General features: G+C 46.1%; 1 protein-coding gene across 4 annotated transcripts in view; it reads left to right on the forward strand.

Moving 5' to 3' along the window:
* Positions 1-6274, forward strand: part of AP2A2 (adaptor related protein complex 2 subunit alpha 2) — a 45037-nt gene extending 38763 nt beyond the window's left edge. For all 4 annotated transcript variants that reach the window (XM_021555161.2, XM_021555163.2, XM_021555162.2 and 1 more), the window contains 5 exons: positions 258-381; positions 1145-1261; positions 1449-1518; positions 2721-2855; positions 3612-6274. In XM_021555161.2, coding sequence (XP_021410836.1) covers positions 258-381; positions 1145-1261; positions 1449-1518; positions 2721-2855; positions 3612-3689 — 524 coding nt within the window. In that variant the 3' untranslated portion in view covers positions 3690-6274. The remainder of the gene's footprint in view (positions 1-257; positions 382-1144; positions 1262-1448; positions 1519-2720; positions 2856-3611) is intronic.
* Positions 6275-23627: the final 17353 nt, after the last annotated feature.

The raw sequence follows: 23627 nt of genomic DNA on the forward strand, positions 1-23627 counted from the left end.
AAGGACATCTTTCTTTAAGAATATCAACTGAGAATTTTCAGTGTTATTGCTTGTATATGTGTCAATATGAAAAACCCCAACAAACAAACAAAAAACCCCACAAACTCTTTTCTTGTACAAAAAACTGAGCTTTAAATGTTCAGAAGCACACAGAGAATGAGTGGAAACATGATGCTAATTCCTCATACAGTTTCACGGAAAATTTGCATTTTTTAAGTTATCAGTTAATTGATCTGTTTCCTTAACTACTTTTCTATGCCTGAATCTTCAGACAAAACCTGTTGACCCCACAGTGGATGGAGGTGCGCAGGTTCAGCAGGTTGTGAACATCGAATGTGTGTCAGACTTCATGGAAGCTCCAATCCTGAACATTCAGTTCAGGTAAAACAATGGATTCAAATGTTAGTGAATTAATTAGATGAAAGATGTTAAATTTGGCATGGCCCTGTGACTGAAATGCAAAATACAGACACAAAAAGCGCTCTTGGATAGATAACTTGAAAATTTCATCTAATTAAGCTTTAAGGTATTAGGGAGAATCCACTTGCAACAATGTGGTTTAAAACCCCAGCCAAACCAAACAGTCAAGAAGCAGCTACTGATAATATGTCTCCATGACTTCTGTCTCTGCTATCTATATAAAACAGCAGTCTTCCTGTTTGCTTAAGAAATCTTGACAGGAATATACGCAGTAACTTCTCCCTTCTGGAAACCAAGAACATTTCTGCAAATAACTTGGCCTGGAAGTGTGCGTGACCAGAAATAGAATCTTGTTCTGTCCACTCAACATCAGCTCAGCTTTATAAAATTCTGAGTTCTGGCTACATGCTGCTTTTTCTAGTCTAAACTGGTTTTTATTGGTATGTTTTCACAAGGATATATTTTTGCCCCTTAGGGTGCTATCTAGAACAATAAACCTATGCTAAAACTGAGAGAACCTTATAAGCAATGCTGCCAATTCATCTATTGCCATCTAAGGAGAGAAAATAAATTTATTTAACAGTGGATTGAAACTGTATATTAGAAATGTCATGTGCAGTTGATGGATTTTGATCATAAACAGTTCCTCAGTTACGTGGTTGATTTCTGCTGAGATACTGCTGAGGCTGCCACATGCACTGTGGTTTTTCTATTCCATCTGCAGGTACGGTGGAACATTTCAAAATCTATCGGTAAAATTACCCATTACTCTGAATAAATTTTTCCAGCCAACAGAGATGTCTTCTCAAGACTTCTTTCAGCGTTGGAAGCAGCTGAGCAAGTAAGACTTTGTACTTTTGTACTTTGGGCCTCTTGTGGTGGGCAAGGGAAGAGAAAGGTATATAGTGAATGTAGCTGGTGCAGTGCCTCGCCCCATACTCAATCCTGTGAGCCATGAGCTCTCTCAGTAGAATTAATTGCTATTGGAAATGCTGTTTATAATGTATTTGTCTTGCCTTGTCTTGCAGTCCAAAACAGGAAGTACAGAATATCTTTAAAGCAAAGCACCCGATGGATGCAGAAATCACAAAAGCAAAGGTGGGTAGTTTTGTGATATTTTTAATTAATAGTGTACAGGGCAGTGGCAGGTCATGTTTTAATCCCAGCTGGCACCTAAGCACCACACAGCCATTTGCTGATTCTCCCCCAGTGGAGTGGGACAGAGAATAAGGGTGAAAGTGAGAAAACGTGTGGGTTGAGGTAAAGAGAGGTAAAGGAAAAGCCATGCACACAAGCAAAGCAAAGAATTAATTCAATGCTTCCTATTGGCAGGGAAGTGTTTGGCCATCCCCAGGGCAGCAGGGCTTCATCAGGTGTAACAGTTACTTGGGAAGGCAAAACAGCATCACTGTGAACGTCCTCCTTTCTCTTCCCAGCCTTGTATGCTGAGCCAGGACAGCTTACAGTATGGGATATCCCATTGTTCAGTTGTCCTGGCTGTGTCCTGTCCCAGCTCCTTGTGCATCCCCAGCTTCCTCACTCCTAGGGTGAGGAGTAGAAAAGACCTTGGCTCTGTGTAACCCCTGCTCAGTGATAACCAAAACATCCCTGTGTTATCAACTCTTTTAAGCAGAAATCTAAAGTGCAGCCCATACCAGCTGTTATGAAGAAAATGCTATGAAGAAAACTCTATCCCAGCCCAAATTAGCATGTGGTATAAGCAAACTTTATGCATTTTTGTTTATATGGCAGTTGGATCATCCAGTGAAAGTGTGAGTCCATGCTATGTGATAGACTGTGGCAGTGCTGAGTTGAATGGACAGTTTCTAGCTGTGGTTTGAATTAGATGCAGTCTTCAGCAGCAGCTGGTGACTTGAAGCAGTTTAAGAACACACAGATTCACTGCTTAAAACTGAATTGGAAGATAGTTCAAGCTTTAATTTATACTTGAGGTACTGTTAGAAAAGGAAGTGACTTTTTGGCTGCCTTAGGCAAAACAGAAGTGACTGTGTAATAGGAATGTGTAACAGGAGCAATGACTGTGTACAGGAATGGCTGTATCAAAACTGGGGGAGACTGATGTTAAATCTTAACTTGCTTCTCAGTTGCTTTTGACAAGAACCTTATTTACAGAATAGCTCATTTATCAGGGTCAGCCTTCAAAAATTTGTAGTAATGAAGTAGTCTTGAAGGCTTCACAATTAGTTTTCTCCTTGTTTTGCTATTTGACGGTGACGGGGTATGCTTGGCATTTGTGTTGTCCTCTCCCCACATCTAAATCTTCTTGATTTCTTTCACAGATAATTGGATTTGGATCAGCCCTGCTTGAGGAGGTAGATCCCAATCCTGCTAACTTTGTTGGTGCTGGTATCATACACACAAAAACCACTCAGATTGGATGCTTGCTGCGCCTTGAACCCAACCTCCAGGCACAGGTATCTGTGTAAATATCACCAGCTTAGATACAAGTTCTCATTTGAACTAAAAATTTCTGTGTATCTGAAACTCCTTTAAGATATTTTAAAATAACTATTGCAATAGCTGCTTATGTCTGCAGACTCCAACAAAAAATTAAACTGTAGCAGCTGGTCATGTCCCAGCTGGGTAAGCTGCTTCTTCAGAACAATTCTCTTTTCCTCTTGGAAGAGATTGTTGTAATATTCCAGACTGTCTTGTGCACTTTGGACCAGATTAAGCATGATTTCTTTTGCTATTTTAAATGAATAAAAGAGTAATTGGCTAAAAGAGAAAGCATAAGCAAGCGAGTACAATGTAAAGAGTATTTTTACAAAAGCTTTTTTGACAGTGTTACTAAAATTAACTGAGGATTAAAAACAGGGTTTGGGTGGCTGTGTCTTCTGTTCCCTGAAGAGACGTGGTTGTACAGGGTCTTTAGACTTTTCCAGGGCATTTGCTCCTCTTTAACAGATATTCTGGATAATATCTTTCTGTTAAAACCCAAAAATACTTGAATAGCAATAATTCTCAACAAGGGTTTGAAGATAGGGTTGGTTCAGCCAGTGGTTTGAAAAAGCTGTCTTGCTCAATGGCTTGCTGCCTCTGAGTGTTTTGAGATCCTTTTCCTAACAAAGCTTACAAAGCAAGTAAGAGCTAACTTTGTTCAGAGTGTTAAATGTGTGTTCCTTTAATGCCAAACTGTTTAAATAGTATTATTTTATGTTCTTTTTCAGATGTATAGGCTCACACTACGAACAAGTAAAGAAGCTGTATCTCAGAGATTATGTGAATTGCTGTCAGAACAGTTTTAATATTAACCATGTCAGTTTTGGTTTTTCCACTTATATCACTGTCATCATACTGCAAATAAATGTCTTGTACATCACTGTCTGAGTACTGCAATGTTAACCAATACCAGCTCCCTGCCTTAATAGGACTTGACCCTTGTTTGAAATTAAGACTATAAAATGTACAGGGAAGTGACTTTTTCCATTAAAAATGGCTTTTAGTGTGTTACATAAAGGGTGGGAGGGCTGTCTTTTGCTCCTTTTTTTGCAGAGGTCAGGCTTTTAAACTCGTTGAAGGGAAATTATTTTAGTTGTGGCAATCAAGAATTTCAGCTGAAAATAGCTCAAAAACCTTCTGCTTCAGTACCTTTAAGAGATACTTCCTCTGCTCTGAGCTGAAAGAAACAATGTACTGCTGCTCAGGAAGGTTAAGTCCCATGCTAATGTAGAGTCAAAACGTTGTAAAGCTGAATATTGCCACAAGTTGTCTACTGGATCGAAGGGCAGATTTGAAGATGTGTTTGAATCTGATTAAAGTGAACATTTATGTTGTGTCGCCAATATTTGTATTTAAAAAATGCCACAGGACCAGAGTCTTAAAAGTATTAATCTTGTAATATTTTACATCCTAATGTTTTCTGATCTTTGGATTGAACACAGAAGCTATTCTTAATCCTCCTGCTTATCTCCATTAATGAGGTGAGCTTCTCTGGTAGGGGGTGAATGAGTATATACTTGTTTGTTGTTTCTCAGTGAAGTTAAATATTCTGTTCTGTGTTTCTTCTGTTTACCATCAGACTTGACAAGTAATAGTCCTAAAGATGTGATACAATTAACTGCAGAAACTAGTACTGTATAAGAGAAGTGGGAAGAAACGGGCCCTTGAAGGGCTGTAAGGCATGCACTCTTAGGTGAAAATGTAATTTTAATCAATATCTTTTCCCCAGTGTACATTAATGTACAGACTTGAGAGGCTGAATAACTGATACCTAAGCGGTTTCCTTCCTGTCAGTAGTAAAAATGTCCAACATGGTATAGAAAACTTCTGTTGAAACTGAAAGTAGAAGACCCAAAAATGTTCAGCTTTTCTATAGGTTTTTACAGCTGAAGTCTTTGTACCTTGTTTCACATCAAACTCTTTGCAGCCTCTCTGCAGAAGTCAGTGGACAGAAACTTTGGCTCATGCTTCTCAAGCCTTGAGGTGCAACAGAAGCTGCTAAACCAAAGCAGGTGAGGTGGCCCAGTTAGAAACCCTGGGCTGGTGTCAGCAAGAGCTACAGATCATGGTGAACAAAATCAGCTCCTGCTGACAGGAGAAAGGAACCTCAGGTCAAGATTTCCTCATGGTCATTGAAAAGAAGCCTGGGACTGCTGTTTCACAACACATAGAGACAAATGTGCCCAGGAAATGAAGGCGTTGAGTCATGGTGGTGATACTGAAAATACATTTAAATGAGGCTGCTTTCATGCTGCCCATGCTCAGCAGTTGACAGGATTCTCCATGATTGAGTGTGCCTTGCTTTTTGTCTTCAGTGCTTTGAGCTTAAATGATGGAACTGGGAGATTGTCACTTGGTTTGGCTGATCATACTTGAGTAAAAGTGAAAAATGAGGAACAAAGGTTTGGTTGTGATGTGAGGAATTTGGGGGATGTGTTTTGTTTTTCCAGAAATGGCTGGTAACTATGGATATTAAAGCTGAAAACTAGGCTAAAGGCCTGGTCTTTCTGCAAAAGTTCTCTTGAACAATTGGCCCCTTTAAGACTTTTCAAATTCTTCTTACTTAAGACTCTTTAATCATAAATACCGTCATTGAAAATCTTGGTGAGTGGTTCCTGCGGTCAGGTTGCGCAGTTGACAAACACTGATGGAATACCTTTTGTTTTGGCTTCACGATGTTCTGTGTCTCATTATTAGTCCTGTTATGTTAACCATGCTCTTGGCTGCTCTGTTAAAATCTGATGTGCTGAACTAAAGGGAGTCTTAGCAAAGACAGAGGAGGAGGTTATCTTTTGTATTTTCCAAATCCTATTGTATATCTGTTCCCCTGAAAAATGCTCTGTGCCCTCATTAAAGGACACCTTGAGACACTGCACTACTTTATTTCACTTTGCTTTGGTTCAAGCTGTGCTAAAATGTGCATTAAAATGTGGGAAGGAGGGGGGGTAAGGGAAAGTGTCTTTTCAGTGGTGACTGTGTTAAGCTTATGACTGTTCACTCTTTGTATTAAATGTCAGCTCAATGAGGCCATGAGCAGAAAAGTGAACAAATTAAAGACAAATACTTGATTTTATTTTTTTGTGAATGATGGTTAACTTACCAGTGATGTATCCTGTCAAGCAGACAAAGTAATTTCTGCAGTAAACAGTGTTATTGTTTTTAAGTGCAGTATTTTCAGGCATTGACATGTGAAAATAACTGAATAGCAAAACAGGTAGCATATGTTCATTCTTGACCTACACTCCAGTATGTAACATTTATGGTGATTGTCTTATTTGTATAAAACAAAGTTCTGTCAAATTAAGTGGAGAATTTTCATATAGAAGACTATATATTAGACTATATTCATCAGAAGAACATATTAAGATTAAATAAATGATTAGAACAGTGATGAAACTGTCCTTTTTTTGTCTGGGGGCATGAAGGTGTAAAAAAAGTATTCTCATGGAATTGTTGTGGAACACATTTGCAGTGATTCTTTTATGAGAAGTACTGGTGGGTTTGTTCACTGGAATTTTACCTGGTCTACAGATTTCTACTCCAGAGAGTGAGTTTGATTTTGTTCTTGTTTGGTTACAAGTTATAAATAACTCTGTTTTAAAAAAGCCTCAGCTGTAAAATCTTTCTCCCTAGTGTCTTTAACAACAGTAAGTACATGAGCAGTACTTGCTGCAGTATACTGCTCTAACAGCAGGGTAGGGTTGAGGCTAAGCAGCACACACCTGTATTGCATGTAGGGTTGATGGCACTGTAGAAGAAGGGTAATCTGCACTTGCTAAAAGGGAAAAAGGGCACTGAGCTTTTCTGCAATCATACAGCTCTTTCTTAAATGACTTGCAAACGAAGTAAAGATTGTCTAGAGTCACAGCAAGTAGAATTTGCTTGTGGGTGAACCACTTGTATCCTGTTAGATGCCTGTGGGGTTTGATTTCTTGCAGAGAAATGTCTTCAGCTTCCTTCTTTATCCCAAAGCTGCTCCATGTGTGTGTTAGTTACATTTCTAGAAATGTCCCACCATGCTAAGGGTGCTTGTGGAAACATCACCATTCACCTTTGGGTCATGTAGCACCTTGCTTTCCAACCCTGTCATCTGTGACTGATGAGCACATGTGCTGTGTCCACCTTCAAAGGCATGGAACTGGTCACTTCCTTTCCTCCCACTCAGGCAGTGCATGCTTCCATAGGGCCAAGTTAACTGTAGTGAATCTAATAAGACTATTTTTCAGTTAAAATAATTGGTCAAATAAGGAGAAAGAAGTTAGCAAATTCAGTTCCTTCTGCTTTATTTAAACATTGAATTTCTGTTACTGCACAGTGCATGGGCCAGGTTTTAACTTCTGGTTGAATAAATCACCCTGAGCAAGGCCAAACAGTTTCTTGACTTCCCTTGTTGATCCCCATGCTGAGCCTGTTCTTTATTTCTGTGCCTGTTCTTTCCTCCTCTGCAGCCCACCCTGTTCCTGATCAGGAATAATTTATCTGGTAATTCCATTGGTAGTCCAGACCGCTGCTCAGGCAGCCTGACAGCAAGGCTGTCCTGTGTAATCAGTACAAGAGAACCCAGCAATAAGCTGTGGAAAGATTAACTTGTGATCAGGATTTAATTACAAAAGATAGTATCTGCAGCCGCCGGGTCTGGCTAGTGTGTGCAACTGTCAATGTTGCACACACAGCCACTAAATGCAATTATTTCTGTGGTGAGCCTTCTTCCAGGGTTATCTGGGTCTTGGCATGGCAGTTGGAATTGCTTCTTAAGAAGTTCAAGTGGCCTACAGCAGCCACATGCTGTGGTGACAGTCATCTTCTCAATATCCAGCCTGTGTGGAAGGGAGGGATAATCAGTTGGCATTTGTTTACAGCATTTTAGGCTCACAGCCTTTCAAAGTATATGAACTTCTTGCTTTCCTATGGTAAGAGGTTTAAAGGAAAGAGCACAGCCGTCAGTTGAGTCGATCTGTCAACTGCAGGACTACAAATAATGTGGAAAATTACTCCATTTTAAGTTCTCTTGAGGCAGAAACTCTGGTGTACTCAGCTGCTGCCTTCCAGTTTAGAACAGGACAGACTTGATGATCCTTGTGGGTCCTTTCCAGCTCAGGATAGTCTGTGATTCTATGATCTCATAATCTGTTAGACTTCAGACCTCACTGGAAAACTAATAGAATTTTATTCTCCTGGTATCTTTTTGGCCTTCTGAGTATTTTTAAAGTACCTAGGGATTAAATTTGTTAAAGCTGCGCACTGGACTGCTTAGAGTTTACAAAAGGTCTCTTTCGCAAATGCTGAATTGTGTGTGTTCCTTTTGCAGTTCACAGAGGAAGGAGAACCTCCTTCTCCTCTGCACAGTCAGTGCTGGAATCTAAGGTGGTGGCTGTATGATGTCAGTTCTGGGTGTGAGGTCAGCTAACGAGATAGAAGACTTGCACATAATTTCTGAATTCACAGTACAGGTAGGTGAAGTGAGAGCTTGAATAGGCAGGTAAGGATTTGAGTCTGTCCTTATAGTACTGCAGTTCTTAGGCTGTTGTTTCCTGACCATGTTCAGCCTTCTGCTGGCCTTGATTCTGCCTTTCTCTTTGCCAGTGGGAAACTGTATCGATAACAGGCCATAACTCAGGTATGGGAAAAAGAGAGTTAAGGAAGAAAGTATTTTTTGGAAAAACCTTTTGAAGCAGAGAAAAGTTTTCTTGGTTTCAGTTAAAACTGGATTTTAACCACAACTTTCTTGGCAATTGAGACAAACCTTAAAAGTCTTCCTCCAGGTGTCACAGTCCTTTTGTAAACTCTCAGGATTACAAGGTCAGTTGCTCAGTTTTCAAAATGATGGGGAACACTCAAATGTGCTTTGAAGGGGACAATTTTTAGCATAAGGATTAATTTAAATTAGTCCCGGCAAAAGCAAAACCATTCACTGTTTTCCGTTCTTGAACATTGTATTGGCTTGGATTGTTGGGAATTATAACTTCTTTTTCCCCCCCAGTAACTGAACTCTAATACTGCTGCACTGTTTACTTGTATTGAAGCCTTATTTCCTGAGAAGTCAGATTCTCCTAATGGGCAGCAGAACTGCACAGGCTCAGATAGTACCCTTGTAATTATAAAATATACCTGAATTACACTGTTAAGAGCATGTTATGAGACCACGGAAGTGGCATTAGTTACCTTAGATGAAATTTCTTACTTTACTGTCTTAGCTATTTGAAATAGATATTTATAGTCCAAACCACGTTTCAGTCTTAAAAAGACAAAAAAAACCCACAACTCCAACCATCAAAATAACAAAATAGTCCTCCAAACTTGGAGTACTGATGTCTGGCTTTTCTTAAACACAAAACAACAAAAACTTAAGGAAGTGAGATGACCTTCCTTGATTAGTTGTAAATCCCTGCGTAATTAATGACCTTATTGTTGCTATTAACCAGTTTATGCAGGAACATTGTACATTGCTGGGTGGATGCTAACCACATTTTCCTCCCTGAATTATAAAGGCACAGTTGTTCATAAATTTCCCTACTTAGAGATGACCAAATAAGGAAAACAACTTTAGTACTGTGCAGCTTCAGTTACTCTTACTTTGTTGAAGAGGGACATGATCCTTCACATCGGCTCAAAGTGACATTTGTGGAACAGCCTTTGTGAGTGATTTCTTCTTCATATTCAACTTCTCTACAATTCTCTGTCAAATGTAAAAAGAAAAAAATTCTGCTATAATTCATCTTGGTCTTCTTGAGTGACCTTTGCTAGATGCCCAAAGCCTCCATATTTGGTTTCCTGGAAAACCATTCTTATTGCATGAGATAATTAACAAGTCAAAAGTGAGTTATATAGCAAGAGAAGGCTTTGAACTGGGCACTAATGTTTCCAGAGAGGCTTATCCTGGAGGACAAAAAAAAGAAAAAAAAAAAAAAAAAGAAAAAAAAAAAGAATAAAGTGCTCTTTAAGAAAACAGAGGTTGTTGGAACTACAAATAAGAAAAAAAAAAAAATCCTGTTAAGAATATAGTACACATTCAGTCCAGCATGGAAAAACTAATCCTCTGTTGAGAACACAAAAATGCAAAGACAACAAACATTCTGGTAGAATTATTTCTGGTTCACAGACTTGACTTATTTGAAAATTGCTTAATTTACTCATTTTAAAGATATATTTATAGGCAGCCAGAAGTTCACAACTTGCCTTGCTAGGGAGAATGTGTAATGCTATGTTAGGTAACAATTCTATGTGTCAGTGTTGTATTTTCTCCTGCCTTGAAGCACCACACTAAGCACTTTATGAAGCAGAAAGCTGACTGAAAACACAAGTTTTCCAAGGAGTTGAAAGATAGTGTTTGAAGTTTATATTAAGGGGACAAAAATCTTGAAAACTATGAAGGCGATTCATACACTGCTCACACCTGGTCTTGCACAATGATATTTTAAGCACAGTCAGGTCCCTTGCTGAGAGAAATGTTATAGATTATTGAACATTATTGCAGGGGAGGCTGTAACTACAGTTAATGCTGTAGTATGGATTTGGGATTTTTTTTTTTGAAAATAACTATTAACTGGGCAGTAGACTAAGACACTGTATCTATTGCCCAAGTGTGCGAAGCATGTGAGAGCTAACAGGAAGGCTGTAGGGTAATGAGGGGATAGCCTGTTCCAATAAGAGGTTTCTTATACTGCTTTTTAAGATGACAGAACAAAGGTTATGTGGCTCTCCTGAAATGCATCCTGTCAGACTCTTTAACTTACATTTCTTAACATTTAAAATACTGAATAACAGGGAACCTGTATGAAATCTAAGATGTCAGATAATAGCTTTAGAAAAATAACTTCAGAAAGAAAAGATGGATCCAATGGGTACAAATAGGATCATAGCCAAAGGATATGTAAAAAAAAATCATACGCTCATCCAAAATAAAAGGCATTAAAAGCAAATCAATGATAAAGGAAATTAAATGGAATACATTACCATGTGGCACTGTTGATGGCATGACAGAGGACAGGGATGTTGAAAGTCCAGAGGTGAGAGGAGAAGATGTTGTGCGGGCAGTGGTCAGTGTTGTTGTGCGCAGGGAACTCTGTTCAACTGACTGTGTAGAAGCCATCGTGATAACATGGGGAGCAAAGGTAATAGTTGTAGATAAAACAGTTGGGATCAAAGCTGGCCTAGACTGGGTAGAGATACTAGTAGGGACAGCTAATGAAGATGTTTTCCCATGTGGAGTCAATGTGGTGTTTTCAAAGTAAGAATGTGTAGTGCTCTCAGACCTAAATGTGGATGTAGTCGGGGATGTAGGCACAGACATTGTGCTGACGGTTGAGGCCGAAGCAGAAGAGAATGGAGACGTGGCAGTGGATGGCAGCCGGGTGCTGAGTGGGCTGCTGGGGACAGGCGGAGAGCTGGGATGGGGAGAGGTTTCCAGAGGCACTTCTGTGGAGATAGAGGTCTTGGAGGTGCTGCTGATGGAGGTGCTGGCCATGGTCTGACGTGTGGTTATAGGTGGTGCAATGTGTGGTACCGTTGACTGTTCATGGGGGAAAGCTGCCAGGAGGAAGGCACAGGTAAAACTGAGGATGCCCACCTGGACACTTCTCTCCCCTTATTCAGAAATGTGGAGAGAATCAGAAATGCCAAAGCAGGAAAAACCACACATGTCCAGAGACAGACAGTTTTCAGAAGTGAAGAAATTAAAAGCCAAATGAGGATCCACCGATAAGGTGCAAAGGCAGTCACCCACCACATTGCACCATTTGCCAATATCCAGCCAGTCTCCAAGCATATGGCTACTTGGCAGTAACAGCCCTACTCTCATATTGTACAGCTCAGCATGATATTCTGTGGTATGCAGTGTCTCCTTGGACACAGACTTTGGGCCAGCTATGCTGGCTGTGTCCCTGATGGACTCGAGACCACCCCATGCCCACTCCCTAGCTGGCAGAAGGACAAAGAGAGGGGACCAGGGATGAAACTGGCATTCCTGAGCAACCACCAAAGCGCTTGTGTGCCATCAACACAGGCTGGGAAGCACATCTAAAACACAGTACCAGGAAACATGCTGGGAATAATTAGCTCTATCCCAAGCAGACGCAGTGCACAGGCCCAGGACTACGCTGGGAAACCAAGCTGGTCAATTGCAAAGTAATATAGGGGAAAGCAGACACACAAAAGCAGAACATGGATATGGTTTTTGAAAGAAACAATGGAGTTAGGGAGGATGGGTGGAGTGACTGAAAAAAGGAGATCAGGAAAGAGCAAGCAGGAGAAGGATGGCTAGGAAGGGGCCTTACCAGGCCGTGAAGAGCTGATCCTTGTTGAGGACACAGTTGATGAGGGAGAAAAAGCAGGCGATGGCAGCGTGCTGGTTCTGGCCGTGGTGGGTGCAGAGGACTCTGTTACAGGTGACTCCTTTGCAGCACTGGTTGTTGGGGAAGAGGTCTTGGGCCTCAGGGTTGTAGGTGTGGGCCTGGGGCTGGTGCTGGGAGCTGCTGTGGAGGAGGCTGTTGAAGTGGAGGCAGTGGATGGCAGCCGGGTGCTGAGCGGGCTGCTGGGGACAGGTGGAGAGCTGGGATGTAGAGAGGCTGTTTCCAGAGGCACTTCTGTGCTGCTTGGTTGGCTGGCTCCAGTGGAGAGAGAAATCCTGGAGGTGCTGCTGATGGAGGTGGTGGCTGTGGTCTTGTGTGTGGACACAGGTGGCCCAATGTGTGGCACAGTTGACAGTTCGTGGGTGAAGGCTGCTGGAAGTAAAGCACAGAGCTTTTGAGGATGAGGGCAGCAAAAGTTGGAAAGGGAGGTGGTCAGACACTGCAGATTTAGAATATCAACAAATGCAACACTGCTGTGCTGCACTGAGTAATCCCTGGGAAGAAGAGAGCACTGAGACTGTGGGTCTTGTCCACAAGCTGTCCGGTTTCTGTCTTAAAATGGAGGAAATAGATACAGTGCCTTCCAACAGGCAACATTCCACTACCTAGTCCTGAAGAGGACCCTGTGTGAATTTGCATGCATCCCTTTATGGTAGAGGCAGAGCTTAAGGAGAGTCCCTTTTGAGACTGGCAGGTCAAGCTCCATGGGAGGGATCTGTGTCCCAGAGCCCTAAGTATGGCCATACAGGTGTTCCCATGCAGAAACAAATGGGATAGAGAGGAAAAACGAAAACAGCTCTGCAAGGAACCTGCATGGCTGATAAGGATGAGTGGAAAAATGGAGAGAAGCAGGAAGTACCAGGATGGGTATGGAAGAGCTTTACCTGGCCCTGAGGAGCTGAGCCTTGTTGAGGATACAGTTGAGGAGGGAAAAGAAGCAGGCGATGGCAGCGTGCTGGTTCTGGCCGTGGTGGGTGCAGAGAACTCTGTTACAGGCGACTCCTTTGCAGCACTGGTTGTTGGGGAAGAGGTCTTGAGCCTCAGGGTTGTAGGTGTGGGCCTGGGGCTGGTGCTGGGAGCTGCTGTGGAGGAGGCTGTGGAAGTGGAGGCAGTGGATGGCAGCCGGGTGCTGAGCGGGCTGCTGGGGACAGGTGGAGAGCTGGGATGTGGAGAGGCCGTTTCCAGAGGCACTTCTGTGCTGCTTGGTGGGCTGGCTCCAGTGGACACAGAGGTCTTGGAGGTGCTGCTGATGGAGGTGGTGGCTGTGGTCTTGTGCGTGGTCACAGGTGGCCCAATGTGTGGCACAGTTGACAGTTCGTGAGTAAAGGCTGCCAAGAGGGAAGCACAGGTCAACTGAGGATTAGGAGAGAAGGGGAAGCTAATGCGATCGCACAAGTGTTTTTGTTAAAGGTAGAAGTTAAGCCTGGTATTGCACTGAATTTTTCTGGGAAGAGGCAGGACCAGACATTTGCTCATCCATTTAGCTTTGTCATCCTTCAGGGCCAGTCAGGGCCAATACTTGCCAGGTGATGATGGGGTTACTCTCTCTGGATGTGAAGTGCCTACCCTGGCAATCACTCATTTGCTACCACTCAACAGGCATGGGGAGAGAATTGGAAAAAGCAAAACCAGCCACATGTATTCTGGATGGAAAAAGTTTTCAGAAGTAAAGAAACTAAAGGAAAAACAAAGCAAGACCTACCCACAAGATGATCATGAGTTACAACTTCTTGCCACTGGCCAATATGCCACCAGTCTCCAAGCAGTGGCTGCTTGGGAATAACTTTCCCATCCAGTCCACTCCCACTGTACAGCTCAGCATGATATTCTGTGGTATGCAGTGTCTCCTTGGACACAGACTTTGGGCCAGCTATGCTGGCTGTGTCCCTGATGGACTCGAGACCACCCCATGCCCACTCCCTAGCTGGCAGAAGGACAAAGAGAGGGGACCAGGGATGAAACTGGCATTCCTGAGCAACCACCAAAGCACTTGTGTGCCATCAACACAGGCTGGGAAGCACATCTAAAACACAGTACCAGGAAACATGCTGGGAACAATAACTAGCTCTATCCCAAGCAGACCCAGTGCACAGGCCCAGGAATACACCAGGAAGAAAGCTGAGCAAAGGCAGAGGGAATGGTGGGGTAGGCAGACAAAGATTCACAAGTACTGTATGATTCATGGAGAAAATGGTGATAGGAGGGCAGGAGGAGCTGGGCAGAGCAGGAAAGCTGGGAAGAAGTATTACCAGGCTGTGAGGAACGGAGCCATGTTGAGGACACAGTTGATGAGGGAGAAAAAGCAGGTGATGACTGTGTGCTGGTTCTGGCCGTGGTGGGTGCAGAGGACTCTGTTACAGGCAACTCCTTTGCAGCACTGGTTGTTGGGGAAGAGGTCTTGGGCCTCAGGGTTGTAGGTGTGGGCCTGGGGCTGGTGCTGGGAGCTGCTGTGGAGGAGGCTGTGGAAGTGGAGGCAGTGGATGGCAGCCGGGTGCTGAGCGGGCTGCTGGGGACAGGTGGAGAGCTGGGATGTGGAGAGGCTGTTTCCAGAGGCACTTCTGTGCTGCTTGGTGGGCTGGCTCCAGTGGACACAGAGGTCTTGGAGGTGCTGCTGATGGAGGTGGTGGCTGTGGTCTTGTGCGTGGTCACAGGTGGCCCAATGTGTGGCACAGTTGACAGTTCGTGGGTGAAGGCTGCTGGAAGTAAAGCACAGAGCTTTTTGAGAATGAGGGCAGCAAAAGTTGGAAAGGGAGGTGGTCAGATGCCACAGGTTTACGATATCAACAAAACAAAGAGGGCTGTGCTGCACTTACTCCCTGGGAAGAAGGGAGCCCTGAGACTGTGGGTCCTGTCCACAAGCTGTCTGGTTTCTGTCTTAAAATGGAGGAAATGGATACAGTGCCTTCCAACAGGCAACATTCCTCTACCTAGTCCTGAAGAGTATCCTGTGTGAATTTGCATGTGTCTCATTAAGGAAGAGGCAGAGCTTAAGAACAGTCCCCTCCGAGACTGGCAGGTCAAGCTCCATGGGAGAGATCTGTGTCTCAGAGTCCTACCTAAGTAAAGACATACCATGGTCCGAAAGCTGAAAGAAGGGCAAACGGTGAACAAATCTAAAAGAACTCTGAAAGGAACCTGTGTGGCAGGACAGAAAGAATCAAAAATGGAGTTCAGGCAGAAGCCTACCAGGCTGTGAGGAGCTGATCCTTGTTGAGGACACAGTTGAGGAGGGAAAAGAAGCAGGTGATGACTGTGTGCTGGTTCTGGCCGTGGTGGGTGCAGAGGACTCTGTTACAGGTGACTCCTTTGCAGCACTGGTTGTTGGGGAAGAGGTCTTGGGCCTCAGGGTTGTAGGTGTGGGCCTGGGGCTGGTGCTGGGAGCTGCTGTGGAGGAGGCTGTTGAAGTGGAGGCAGTGGATGGCAGCCGGGTGCTGAGCGGGCTGCTGGGGACAGGTGGAGAGCTGGGATGTGGAGAGGCTGTTTCCAGAGGCACTTCTGTGCTGCTTGGTGGGCTGGCTCCAGTGGAGAGAGAAATCCTGGAGGTGCTGCTGATGGAGGTGGTGGCTGTGGTCTTGTGCGTGGACACAGGTGGCCCAACGTGTGGCACAGTTGACAGTTCGTGGGTGAAGGCTGCTGGAAGTAAAGCACAGAGCTTTTGAGGATGAGGGCAGCAAAAGCTGGAAAGGGAGGTGGTCAGACACTGCAGATTTAGAATATCAACAAATGCAACACGGCTGTGCTGCACTGAGTATTCCCCGGGAAGAAGAGAGCACTGAGACTGTGGGTCCTGTCCACAAGCTGTCTGGTTTCTGTCTTAAAATGGAGGAGATGGATACAGTACCTTTCAATAGGCAACATTCCACTACCTAGTCCTGAAGAGGACCCTGTGTGAATTTGCATGCATCCCTTTATGGTAGAGGCAGAGCTTAAGGAGAGTCCCTTTTGAGACTGGCAGGTCAAGCTCCATGGGAGGGATCTGTGTCCCAGAGCCCTAAGTATGGCCATACAGGTGTTCCCATGCAGAAACAAATGGGATAGAGAGGAAAAACGAAAACAGCTCTGCAAGGAACCTGCATGGCTGATAAGGATGAGTGGAAAAATGGAGAGAAGCAGGAAGTGCCAGGATGTATATGGAAAAGCTTTACCTGGCCCTGAGGAGCTGAGCCTTGTTGAGGATAGAGTTGATGAAGGAGAAGAAGAAGGTGATGACTGTGTGCTGGTTCTGGCCGTGGTGGGTGCAGAGGACTCTGTTACAGGTGACTCCTTTGCAGCACTGGTTGTTGGGGAAGAGGTCTTGGGCCTCAGGGTTGTAGGTGTGGGCCTGGGGCTGGTGCTGGGAGCTGCTGTGGAGGAGGCTGTTGAAGTGGAGGCAGTGGATGGCAGCCGGGTGCTGAGCGGGCTGCTGGGGACAGGTGGAGAGCTGGGATGTGGAGAGGCTGTTTCCAGAGGCACTTCTGTGCTGCTTGGTGGGCTGGCTCCAGTGGACACAGAGGTCTTGGAGGTGCTGCTGATGGAGGTGGTGGCTGTGGTCTTGTGCGTGGTCACAGGTGGCCCAATGTGTGGCACAGTTGACAGTTCGTGAGTAAAGGCTGCCAAGAGGGAAGCACAGATCAACTGAGGATTAGGAGAGAAGGGGAAGTTAATGCGATCGCACAAGTGTTTTTGTTAAAGGTAGAAGTTAAGCTTGGTATTGCACTGAATTTTTCTGGGAAGAGGCAGGACCAGACATTTGCTCATCCATTTAGCTTTGTCATCCTTCAGGGCCAGTCAGAGCCAATACTTGCCAGGTGATGATGGGGTTACTCTCTCTGGATGTGAAGTGCCTACCCTGGCAATCACTCATTTGCTACCACTCAACAGGCATGGGGAGAGAATTGGAAAAAGCAAAACCAGCCACATGTATTCTGGATGGAAAAAGTTTTCAGAAGTAAAGAAACTAAAGGAAAAACAAAGCAAGACCTACCCACAAGATGATCATGAGTTACAACTTCTTGCCACTGGCCAATATGCCACCAGTCTCCAAGCAGTGGCTGCTTGGGAATAACTTTCCCATCCAGTCCACTCCCACTGTACAGCTCAGCATGATATTCTGTGGTATGCAGTGTCTCCTTGGACACAGACTTTGGGCCAGCTATGCTGGCTGTGTCCCTGATGGACTCGAGACCACCCCATGCCCACTCCCTAGCTGGCAGAAGGACAAAGAGAGGGGACCAGGGATGAAACTGGCATTCCTGAGCAACCACCAAAGCACTTGTGTGCCATCAACACAGGCTGGGAAGCACATCTAAAACACAGTACCAGGAAACATGCTGGGAACAATAACTAGCTCTATCCCAAGCAGACCCAGTGCACAGGCCCAGGAATACACCAGGAAGAAAGCTGAGCAAAGGCAGAGGGAATGGTGGGGTAGGCAGACAAAGATTCACAAGTACTGTATGATTCATGGAGAAAATGGTGATAGGAGGGCAGGAGGAGCTGGGCAGAGCAGGAAAGCTGGGAAGAAGTATTACCAGGCTGTGAGGAACGGAGCCATGTTGAGGACACAGTTGATGAGGGAGAAAAAGCAGGTGATGACTGTGTGCTGGTTCTGGCCGTGGTGGGTGCAGAGGACTCTGTTACAGGCAACTCCTTTGCAGCACTGGTTGTTGGGGAAGAGGTCTTGGGCCTCAGGGTTGTAGGTGTGGGCCTGGGGCTGGTGCTGGGAGCTGCTGTGGAGGAGGCTGTGGAAGTGGAGGCAGTGGATGGCAGCCGGGTGCTGAGCGGGCTGCTGGGGACAGGTGGAGAGCTGGGATGTGGAGAGGCTGTTTCCAGAGGCACTTCTGTGCTGCTTGGTGGGCTGGCTCCAGTGGACACAGAGGTCTTGGAGGTGCTGCTGATGGAGGTGGTGGCTGTGGTCTTGTGCGTGGTCACAGGTGGCCCAATGTGTGGCACAGTTGACAGTTCGTGGGTGAAGGCTGCTGGAAGTAAAGCACAGAGCTTTTTGAGAATGAGGGCAGCAAAAGTTGGAAAGGGAGGTGGTCAGATGCCACAGGTTTACGATATCAACAAAACAAAGAGGGCTGTGCTGCACTTACTCCCTGGGAAGAAGGGAGCCCTGAGACTGTGGGTCCTGTCCACAAGCTGTCTGGTTTCTGTCTTAAAATGGAGGAAATGGATACAGTGCCTTCCAACAGGCAACATTCCTCTACCTAGTCCTGAAGAGTATCCTGTGTGAATTTGCATGTGTCTCATTAAGGAAGAGGCAGAGCTTAAGAACAGTCCCCTCCGAGACTGGCAGGTCAAGCTCCATGGGAGAGATCTGTGTCTCAGAGTCCTACCTAAGTAAAGACATACCATGGTCCGAAAGCTGAAAGAAGGGCAAACGGTGAACAAATCTAAAAGAACTCTGAAAGGAACCTGTGTGGCAGGACAGAAAGAATCAAAAATGGAGTTCAGGCAGAAGCCTACCAGGCTGTGAGGAGCTGATCCTTGTTGAGGACACAGTTGAGGAGGGAAAAGAAGCAGGTGATGACTGTGTGCTGGTTCTGGCCGTGGTGGGTGCAGAGGACTCTGTTACAGGTGACTCCTTTGCAGCACTGGTTGTTGGGGAAGAGGTCTTGGGCCTCAGGGTTGTAGGTGTGGGCCTGGGGCTGGTGCTGGGAGCTGCTGTGGAGGAGGCTGTTGAAGTGGAGGCAGTGGATGGCAGCCGGGTGCTGAGCGGGCTGCTGGGGACAGGTGGAGAGCTGGGATGTGGAGAGGCTGTTTCCAGAGGCACTTCTGTGCTGCTTGGTGGGCTGGCTCCAGTGGAGAGAGAAATCCTGGAGGTGCTGCTGATGGAGGTGGTGGCTGTGGTCTTGTGCGTGGACACAGGTGGCCCAACGTGTGGCACAGTTGACAGTTCGTGGGTGAAGGCTGCTGGAAGTAAAGCACAGAGCTTTTGAGGATGAGGGCAGCAAAAGCTGGAAAGGGAGGTGGTCAGACACTGCAGATTTAGAATATCAACAAATGCAACACGGCTGTGCTGCACTGAGTATTCCCCGGGAAGAAGAGAGCACTGAGACTGTGGGTCCTGTCCACAAGCTGTCTGGTTTCTGTCTTAAAATGGAGGAGATGGATACAGTACCTTTCAATAGGCAACATTCCACTACCTAGTCCTGAAGAGGACCCTGTGTGAATTTGCATGCATCCCTTTATGGTAGAGGCAGAGCTTAAGGAGAGTCCCTTTTGAGACTGGCAGGTCAAGCTCCATGGGAGGGATCTGTGTCCCAGAGCCCTAAGTATGGCCATACAGGTGTTCCCATGCAGAAACAAATGGGATAGAGAGGAAAAACGAAAACAGCTCTGCAAGGAACCTGCATGGCTGATAAGGATGAGTGGAAAAATGGAGAGAAGCAGGAAGTGCCAGGATGTATATGGAAAAGCTTTACCTGGCCCTGAGGAGCTGAGCCTTGTTGAGGATAGAGTTGATGAAGGAGAAGAAGAAGGTGATGACTGTGTGCTGGTTCTGGCCGTGGTGGGTGCAGAGGACTCTGTTACAGGTGACTCCTTTGCAGCACTGGTTGTTGGGGAAGAGGTCTTGGGCCTCAGGGTTGTAGGTGTGGGCCTGGGGCTGGTGCTGGGAGCTGCTGTGGAGGAGGCTGTTGAAGTGGAGGCAGTGGATGGCAGCCGGGTGCTGAGCGGGCTGCTGGGGACAGGTGGAGAGCTGGGATGTGGAGAGGCTGTTTCCAGAGGCACTTCTGTGCTGCTTGGTGGGCTGGCTCCAGTGGACACAGAGGTCTTGGAGGTGCTGCTGATGGAGGTGGTGGCTGTGGTCTTGTGCGTGGTCACAGGTGGCCCAATGTGTGGCACAGTTGACAGTTCGTGAGTAAAGGCTGCCAAGAGGGAAGCACAGATCAACTGAGGATTAGGAGAGAAGGGGAAGTTAATGCGATCGCACAAGTGTTTTTGTTAAAGGTAGAAGTTAAGCTTGGTATTGCACTGAATTTTTCTGGGAAGAGGCAGGACCAGACATTTGCTCATCCATTTAGCTTTGTCATCCTTCAGGGCCAGTCAGAGCCAATACTTGCCAGGTGATGATGGGGTTACTCTCTCTGGATGTGAAGTGCCTACCCTGGCAATCACTCATTTGCTACCACTCAACAGGCATGGGGAGAGAATTGGAAAAAGCAAAACCAGCCACATGTATTCTGGATGGAAAAAGTTTTCAGAAGTAAAGAAACTAAAGGAAAAACAAAGCAAGACCTACCCACAAGATGATCATGAGTTACAACTTCTTGCCACTGGCCAATATGCCACCAGTCTCCAAGCAGTGGCTGCTTGGGAATAACTTTCCCATCCAGTCCACTCCCACTGTACAGCTCAGCATGATATTCTGTGGTATGCAGTGTCTCCTTGGACACAGACTTTGGGCCAGCTATGCTGGCTGTGTCCCTGATGGACTCGAGACCACCCCATGCCCACTCCCTAGCTGGCAGAAGGACAAAGAGAGGGGACCAGGGATGAAACTGGCATTCCTGAGCAACCACCAAAGCACTTGTGTGCCATCAACACAGGCTGGGAAGCACATCTAAAACACAGTACCAGGAAACATGCTGGGAACAATAACTAGCTCTATCCCAAGCAGACCCAGTGCACAGGCCCAGGAATACACCAGGAAGAAAGCTGAGCAAAGGCAGAGGGAATGGTGGGGTAGGCAGACAAAGATTCACAAGTACTGTATGATTCATGGAGAAAATGGTGATAGGAGGGCAGGAGGAGCTGGGCAGAGCAGGAAAGCTGGGAAGAAGTATTACCAGGCTGTGAGGAACGGAGCCATGTTGAGGACACAGTTGATGAGGGAGAAAAAGCAGGTGATGACTGTGTGCTGGTTCTGGCCGTGGTGGGTGCAGAGGACTCTGTTACAGGCAACTCCTTTGCAGCACTGGTTGTTGGGGAAGAGGTCTTGGGCCTCAGGGTTGTAGGTGTGGGCCTGGGGCTGGTGCTGGGAGCTGCTGTGGAGGAGGCTGTGGAAGTGGAGGCAGTGGATGGCAGCCGGGTGCTGAGCGGGCTGCTGGGGACAGGTGGAGAGCTGGGATGTGGAGAGGCTGTTTCCAGAGGCACTTCTGTGCTGCTTGGTGGGCTGGTTCCAGTGGACACAGAGGTCTTGGAGGTGCTGCTGATGGAGGTGGTGGCTGTGGTCTTGTGCGTGGACACAGGTGGCCCAATGTGTGGCACAGTTGACAGTTCGTGGGTAAAGGCTGCCAGGAGGGACGCACAGGTCAGTTGTGGATGAGGGCATAAGGAGGAGGCAAATGTGGTTGCTGTAGCCTCAGACAGGCAGCATAAATATCCACAACTTCAGCATGCTGCACTGAATATTTATCAGAAAGAAGGATGTGGGACTAAGGGCTCTGCCCTATTCCTGCTCTCCTTTTTACCCATAAAAGGGGAGGAAAAGGGCATGCTGCTTTCCAACAGGCAAGATGCCTCTTGGTCTTTCTGGAAGCAGACCGTGGGTGGATGTGCAGGTCCTCCCATGGAAAAGGAACATATTAAAGTCTGCCCACTTCAGAACTGTCATGGTGGCCAGTGTGGGATGACTGGACCCCCAGGGTGATACCAAATGACAACTACATTACACTGCTGATTCAAAAAGCGGTGGGAATGGAGAGCAAATTTAAAGAAAATATACATGTGTTCTGCAGTGGTGGAAATGAAAAAGAGAAGAGGGAGAGCAGGCAGATGCAGCAGGACAGGTAAGAGAGACGCTTACCATGCTGTGAGGAGCTGATCCTTGTTGAGGACACAGTTGAGGAGGGAAAAGAAGCAGGTGATGACTGTGTGCTGGTTCTGGCCGTGGTGGGTGCAGAGGACTCTGTTACAGGTGACTCCTTTGCAGCACTGATTGTTGGGGAAGAGGTCTTGAGCCTCAGGGTTGTAGGTGTGGGCCTGGGGCTGGTGCTGGGAGCTGCTGTGGAGGAGGCTGTTGAAGTGGAGGCAGTGGATGGCAGCCGGGTGCTGAGCGGGCTGCTGGGGACAGGTGGAGAGCTGGGATGTGGAGAGGCCGTTTCCAGAGGCACTTCTGTGCTGCTTGGTGGGCTGGCTCCAGTGGAGAGAGAAATCCTGGAGGTGCTGCTGATGGAGGTGGTGGCTGTGGTCTTGTGCGTGGTCACAGGTGGCCCAATGTGTGGCACAGTTGACAGTTCATGGGTAAAGGCTGCCAGGAGGGAAGCACAGGTCAGTTGTATGTTGCTGGCTTATGAGAAGTTGAGTGATATTGAGTCCTGTACTTTTTGAGGTTTTGTGCTCAGTTATGGGCCAGGATGGGAGGCTTAGTTCCCACTAAATCTGGTTGGTATAGGGTTTGTGTTTTTTTCAGTTAATGAAAATGTCCATTGTCCTAAATATGTTCCTTCCTGTCCTGCTTCTTTTTTGTAAGTGCTTGCTGCTGACTGTTTTTAAGGTTGACCTCTAGCAGTTTGTCTAATCTTATTCTTTTTGGAGCAATTGATTGGGAAGAGGTATCATTTGTTTACTGGTAGTTTAGAACTGGCTTGCTGCAGACTCCTCTGGGAGGGATCCATGGGAGGGCCGTGGCTACTGAAGGGATATGAATGTATTGGCTGGGGATAATTCTTATCTCTTTCATGACCAGAGCACTCACCTGTTACTACTTTAGTAGTTGGTGTCTTAGCTCTGGTTGGCTCCCTTGCTACAAAGAAAGGGATGAGAGAAAAGAATGATTGAGTCTTGGGAAGGATTCTAGGCAAAGCATGCTATGGCATCTCCCCAAAGGAGATCAACACTAAGAGAACTCTGGCACATGGGTCTAAGTGAAAGAACTGGAGTGAAAGCTTGGACTTGAGTGTACACTTTCTTGCCCACCCTCCACTGGCAACTCTTGCACTCAGGGTCAGCATTGGTCCATGAGGTCATATTTGTTGGACAGCAATTTTCTTGGATGTGCCTGCCCCAGGCATCCTTTGGCTGGAGATGATGCCTTGGGTTATGCCTCTAACTGAGAACTGTCCTGAGCTGTAAATAGGAGATGTATTTCCAGTTTCCCTGCCTTTTGTTCACCCCTGTCCCACTGTGCATTCTCAGGGCAGCACTGTAAGAAGAGGTGTTTTAGCTTGTATCTGATTGATAGCTATAGGGCAGGAACTCATGGATGCCTGAACTCTCATAGAAGCCTGTGCCCCAGAGCCAAAGCCCTGAAGTTGCAAGGAGAAGGACACAGTCAGGGTCATGTGTGGGTCAGGCTCAGGACCTGCTGGTGTCCCATGGCAATAGCAGGGGGAATTGAGAACAAGTACCAAAACTGAAGCCTTTGTGGGATGTGCTACTTAGAAGAGAAGGGTGGGAACTGGAAGAAGCAGGCAGATCAGAAAGAAGGGCAGGAGGGAGCCTTACCAGGATATGATGTTCCCAGCTGGGTTG

The sequence above is a fragment of the Lonchura striata genome, chromosome 6 (assembly GCF_046129695.1).
Source record: "Lonchura striata isolate bLonStr1 chromosome 6, bLonStr1.mat, whole genome shotgun sequence".
Classification (NCBI taxonomy): domain Eukaryota; kingdom Metazoa; phylum Chordata; class Aves; order Passeriformes; family Estrildidae; genus Lonchura; species Lonchura striata.